Genomic DNA, 5,905 nt, shown 5'->3' with positions numbered 1-5,905 from the left:
TGTGGTCGTGTACTGTGTAAACCTCCTTCCTGTTTCTGCCTCTTACCTTTTCTCCTTCCCTTGCATTCCCGAGCAAGTGTTCCTCCTTTCCACAGCTGTTCCAAGTTAGGGACTGGATCTTAAAGGCAGTTCTCTCCCACTTCCATCTCCACTAAAAGATTGCCTTCCATATTTTCCTCAAGGCAAAACAAAAGTAGACTGGCTTTGGCTAAGCCACCCTCTTGCCACAATTATAACCTGGGGGTAAATTAGGGCAGCTAGTTTGAGTGAGTTCCTGCCACCTAATAGAATAAGGAACACAGTTGCCTGATAATTTGTTCAGAAGGTGACAGTTGGGGGCGTAGCCCAAATTATGAGGCGGGAGTCTAAGACAGAAAGATGTTCCTGGACTAGCCAGCCTCTGTCAGGATAAGCAATTAGTCCCACGCTTGAGCTAACGTCCTGTGCTAGCAAGCACCAGCATCCAGCCAGCATCTGAAGTTCAGTGAAGATACGCCACCATCTGGATAGTGAGCTGAAGGGTTGTTAAGAGCAGGGAGTACATCCAGGAGAGGATGGAGTGGTTGGGATACAAAGTACCCGGAGCTGAAAGTCTTCCTTCAGGCTCCTCGGTTCCCTTGAAGGGAAAGCAAATCTGAGCGTATTCGCTTTTACAGGAAAAACGCTGCACTCACTGTATCTCGCCTTTGCTGGGGGAATTGGAAAGGTTTCCATTCTCAGATACTTCTTTAACGAAAGCTTACCCTGGATTGGGAGGGGACACTAGACAGAGTGCAGAACTAGAGAAAATGGAGGCAGGAACCGCCCTCAGAAAGTCTTGAAGTGAGCAAGGACGTTAACATTAGTCCCAAGTTGATGCTTTTGTGATGTTACTTGCTCTTTTTGCGGTCTCACAGACGCAACAGGTCTGAGGCTCCTGAACGAGACTGGGCTGATGGAGCCCCGGACCGGGGGCGCCTCGCGAGCGTCTCCTTTAATAGGCGGGGCCGGAACCCCCGCGAGTCCCCGGCTTTGTACGTGTCGGGGGCGGAGCCGCAGACGGCCCTTGCAGCATGGCCGCCGGGGCTGCCGCCGCCTTGGCCTTTCTGAGTCAGGAGAGCCGAGCCCGGGCCGGAGGGTTCGGCGGTCTGCGAGTCCCTGCCCCGGTCACTATGGACAGTTTTTTCTTCGGTATTGAGGAAAGGAGGAGCTGAGGGTGGTGCGGGGGCAGAGGCAGGGCTGAGGAACAGGAAGGCAGATGGGTGCAGGACGTGGGTGGGGGCGGAGGGGGCCTCGCACGCGGCAGTTGGAGCGGAACGGGGTAGCCAGGCCCCTGCCCTAGTCGTGCTGGGCGGGGTCCGGGCCGAGCGCTCCAGGTTTTCCTGAGGAGCGGGCGTGTGAATGGCCGGTCAGTCCAAGGCTGCACGTGAACGGGATTCGGAGAAACGCCCCCGACTCTCACCCTGTTCTCTCTTCCAGGCTGTGAGCTCTCAGGCCATACCCGCTCTTTCACCTTCAAGGTAGAGGAAGAGGATGATGCGGAGCACGTGCTGGCTTTGACCATGGTAAGGAGCGGGTAAGGGGAGTAGCGGGGAATAGGTTGACCTGAGCGGGCCTCTACCCGCGTGTCTCTTCCCCTCCCCCGCTTTACTGGGAGTCACCTCCTCTGCTTAACCCCCACATGGGGGTCCCCTGGCCAGGTGATCCAGGGACCCCTGAGGCTGGGCAAGTCGTAGGGTAGATGCCTCCGTTTGTGGTCTCCACCCTCACTGGGGAGACTCCGAGGCCCTGTGTACCCTTCCCAGCTCTGCCTCACCGAGGGGGCCAAAGATGAGTGTAATGTGGTAGAAGTCGTGGCCCGGAATCATGACCACCAGGAGATCGCAGTCCCTGTGGCCAACCTCAAGCTGTCCTGCCAACCCATGGTGAGTTCCCTTGGGGGATTGGGAGATGGGAATTGAGGACTTCAGGATTTCTCACAAGATGGGGTGGGCCAGGCCTTCATCCTTGTCTTCTTCCCAGCTCAGTTTGGATGACTTCCAGCTCCAACCACCTGTAACCTTCCGCCTGAAGTCAGGTTCTGGCCCTGTGCGGATCACTGGGCGGCACCAGATTGGTGAGAGTCTTCTCCTTTGCCTCCAGTAGACTCTCCATCAGGACTCCTACCCCACCCCAGCCTTATCTCCCAGTGCGGTTCCCATACAGACTCTGTATGCTGTGCCCTCCACTTACTGTCCTACTCAAGCCGTTCTTCATGGAACCTGTCTCGGCTTCTTTAGCTCCAATGATGTGGACACCTTTGGCTCTTTGTTATCTAGTTTAGTATCTGAGGTTTTTCCCACCTAGACCATAAGTTCTGGGAGGTCAGGGTCCCTACAAGCTTAGAGCCACAGGGCATGAATAAATGACCTGTAGTATGAAGGGGGTATGGCTTTAACTCCTCTTCCTCCCTTTACTGCTTGTGTGTCTACCAGTTACTATAAGCAATGATGTTTCTGAGGAAGAGAGTGAAGAAGAGGGCAGTGAGGAGGAGGAAGCTGAGTTGTGCCCCATCCTGCCTGCCAAGAAGCAGGGGGGCAGGTTCTAACCCTCCCTGGTGAGTTGGGTGGGAGGCATGCCCAGCAGGGCCTGGGAGGGGACAGGAGGAGCAGATTTGGACCTAGATGCTGACCCCTTGTTTGCTCTCTTCAGGTCAGCTAGCTGCCTGCCACATGCACCATGCACCAGGTTCCTGTACAAGTTTCAAGAATTTTGTGTCTTTTCCATTGAAGAGGATGGGTAGTGGTGGGGTGGAGTGGGTGGGGTTTGGTCTGGTGCTAGGAGAGAGGGGGTCCCATTCTCCATAGTGCCCTGGTGTTCTAATCCTGTACCACATCCAGAGCTTCCCTTTTCTTCAGGAGTGGGAGGAACTCTGAACTTCCATCCTGACCCTCTCTCCCCACTTGCCTGTGAGGTTGGAGGTCAGCATCTGAAGCTCAGGACTACACATTTTTAACATTTTTTTACATTTTTGGATAAAGGTTGAAATAAAGTGGTGTGGAGTTTTTTCTGCAGCTCATTTGTGTGGCTTCTTTCCCTGCTGGGGTGGCATTCCTCTAGGGACCACCAGGTGGCACTGTGGCAGCACAAAGGGTGGCCCTGGGCCTGGGGGAGGGTGAGGAAATGTGGGATCCTGCTCTTCCCAGGGCCCTGGGACTAGCCGAGGCCTGGGTCCCAAATGCCTTCCTAGAAGAGGACCTCCCAACACCAAGCTCGTTCCCAGTCCTTAAAGGTGGGGGAGGGCCATCCCAGGAGGTTATCAGCATCAAAACAAGGGGTCTGGGCCTCTGTCAGCACTCAGGCTGATGGGCAGGGGGACAGATAAGGGGGCTTAAGCAGCACGAGGAATGTGCATCCCTAGCCCCATGAGGGGGCTCAAGCCCTGAGAGGGCCTGTGAGGGGTAGGGTAGAGGCCAGTCTTTGCTCCTCCTTGCAGGCATGCAGGCCATCTCTGAGCCAGCCTGGGCCCTTAGAAACCTGATTCCAGGGGCCAGATGGAGGGGGCTGGCCAGATTGGGTGACAGGGAAACCAGAATCTGGGTGGCCTGGCATATGGGGGTAGAGAGGAGCCCCTGGGATTCAGCCTCCTGGGCTAAGGGGTTCCTGCCCCCCAGCCCTCTGCCTGGTATGTGTGTGTGTGGGGAGGCGGTCTCTGGTGCCTGAAATAAGGTGGTTCTAGGGCTTGGCTGCTGCTGTGCCAGGAAGAGAAAGGGATGTACCTGGTGTGAGCATGAGTGTGTATATGACCAAGTCTGAGGTCAGCAGTTCAGCAGCTGTGTCGGTTGGGGGGTGGGAGGGGTGGTCTCCGTGCCCCATAAACAAACAAACAAACAAAGGGTTACCTCATGAGACAGCCTGGGGCCAGACATGCTGAGGAGGGACAGAGAACAGTGCCTGGTGGGACCCGGCCCACTCCCTCCACTCCCTCCCACACTGGCCTCTGGGCAAAGGAGTGAACAAGTGGGAGGGGTCCCTAGATAACCCGAAGAGGCTGGTATTGGGGCAGGTGTGGTAAACTTTGGAGAGTGTTTCCCACAACACTGAAAAGCACTCCCTCCTCAACACATCCCTGGAGGAGTTTCCCTTCTCCCTGTGGTGAGGACCAAACAGGTCCGATTTTTAACCTGGCTTTTTCCTCAAGTTGAGGATAAAGGAAGATGATCCCTCTCTGTGTTGCGGTGATCAGGGTCGCAGGCCCCTTCCTCTTCTCCAGGACTTTCTTGAAGTGCTTCCACCAGGAACCGGGGTGGAGGGGGCAGCCACAATGGAACCATTCACCTACCCGCGGCTCGGGGTCAGGAGGTAGAGGGGAAGGTGGAGCTGGCGCCCTCTGGTGGGCGAGGTTGAAACCGCCTGTGGCCGTGCGGCTTCCCGCGCCGCCTCTCTAGGGGCTCTTAGGGGTACGCCGCGGTGCAGGGTCCTACGTGCCCCGCCAGTGGTCTGGGCGACTAAGGCCGACTTCGTTCGTTCGTTCATTCACGCATTGTAAGGGATCCTGTTAGAACCCTTCCCTTCCTCCTCTCGTCTATAGCCTCCAAAGTCCTTGGCACGTGCATGGTTGAAGGCGCAGTAGCCTGGCTGAGTGCAGCGAAGAGTCATCCCTCGTGGGAAGCCTCCCCAGCAGACATATCTACCCCCCTGTGCGTGGCCCCGCCCAAATATTTAACCCCCGCGACGCGGCTGATCTCTCATTGTACGCCTTTGCTGGTTTCTTGGTGGGTCTTTCCCGCGGCCCCGGCCGGCGCCGAGCGCTCTCCTGCCCGCGGTGGGGGCCCAATCCACATCTGCTTAGTCCAGGAGTTTCCCGGCCCGACGGGGCGCCCGGCGGACAGAGCTGGGAATTGTTTTTTCTCCTTCCCCGCCCCCGACTCTCCTCGATCCCCCTTTCTGCCCTCTCAGCGCACAGTAGGAGAGTTGCCAATTCACTTTGGCCCCTGAGAGCTGAGGGATGAAGGCTTACGCCGGGGTCTGCAGACTCTTGGAGGAGGGGCAGGACTGTATTTGGGGGGTGAAGTGGGACGACTCCCAGACCCGGGCCTAAAGTGCTTAACACAGCCTCCGCGATTTACATTTGAACGGTCGGCGGAGGGTCTGCGGCGCTTTGAACGCTGGGCGCAGGAGGCGCGCGTTTGAGCGAGCGGCGATCCAGGCGGCCCCGGCCGGTTGGTGTGGATTTGAGGGGCCTGGGGTTGTGCTGGGGGGGCGACCGATGCACTTGGAAAGAGGCTGAAGGTGTGTGTTTAGAGGGGCTATTTGTGTTGGCGAGAGGTGTGTGTTTGTGTTTGCAGGAGGCGATGGACACTGTGTGTGTGTGTTTGTGTGTGTGTGTGTGTGTGTGTGTATTTGTGTTTGCGGAGTGTGGAGGCAGCCGGGAAAGGTGGCCGGCTGTCACTCAGCGATCAGGTTGACAGGCGCTCCCTCATCAGGGCCAGGGAGCTCTGATTGCAGATTCGAGGAAACAAAATAGCAATTGTAATTACGGGGCTTTGATAAGATAAAGGAAGGAGCGAGCTGGCCGGGAGGTGAGTAAGAGAGCAAGGGAGGAGAGAGCGGCCTGCTGGGGCCCCGATGGAATATTTGCATCTGTCACTCACGGGGGTGTGCCCTGGCAGTACCCGGTGCCTGATGCGGAGGTGTCCTTATTGCTGCCCCCCTCCTTCTAGAGACAGGGACTTTTGGGGAGATGAGAAGAATCCGCCCAAATCGACGAAGGTCCAGTTGGGGGAAATTCTCCAAATATAAAGGAATTCTGGTCTGTACAGGCCCCTTGGTGGAGGTTAAGGTGTAGGACTCAAACCCTGACCTCCACACTTTTAGGCCCTGGATTGCTCACCTCTGGGGGAGAGGGAGGAGGGTGGATTAAGATCACTGAGGTTCAGCCCAGCTC

The 5,905-nt window shown here is 56.8% G+C and overlaps 1 protein-coding gene across 1 annotated transcript; it reads left to right on the top strand.

Moving 5' to 3' along the window:
- Positions 1–1,012: 1,012 nt before the first annotated feature.
- On the top strand, positions 1,013–3,032 carry NPM3 (nucleophosmin/nucleoplasmin 3). Its single transcript, XM_032607501.1, has 6 exons — positions 1,013–1,170; positions 1,459–1,544; positions 1,785–1,904; positions 2,002–2,095; positions 2,454–2,575; positions 2,671–3,032. Exons 1-5 carry the CDS (start codon positions 1,053–1,055, stop codon positions 2,564–2,566), a joined length of 531 nt encoding a protein of 176 aa, XP_032463392.1. The 5' UTR covers positions 1,013–1,052; the 3' UTR covers positions 2,567–2,575; positions 2,671–3,032.
- Positions 3,033–5,905: the final 2,873 nt, after the last annotated feature.

The sequence above is a fragment of the Phocoena sinus genome, chromosome 16, assembly GCF_008692025.1.
Source record: "Phocoena sinus isolate mPhoSin1 chromosome 16, mPhoSin1.pri, whole genome shotgun sequence".
Taxonomy (NCBI): Eukaryota; Metazoa; Chordata; class Mammalia; order Artiodactyla; family Phocoenidae; genus Phocoena; species Phocoena sinus.
Note: the sequence above shows the minus strand (reverse complement) of the source record. Positions and strands in the feature narration are given on the sequence as shown.

Bases quoted from the DNA above. Each gene is read 5' to 3' on its own strand.
- NPM3 (XM_032607501.1), top strand. From the start codon at position 1,053: ATGGCCGCCGGGGCTGCCGCCGCCTTGGCCTTTCTGAGTCAGGAGAGC. The intron at 1,905-2,001 runs GTGAGTTCCCTT...TCTTCTTCCCAG, and splicing joins AGCTGTCCTGCCAACCCATG to CTCAGTTTGGATGACTTCCA. The intron at 2,096-2,453 runs GTGAGAGTCTTC...TGTGTCTACCAG, and splicing joins CACTGGGCGGCACCAGATTG to TTACTATAAGCAATGATGTT.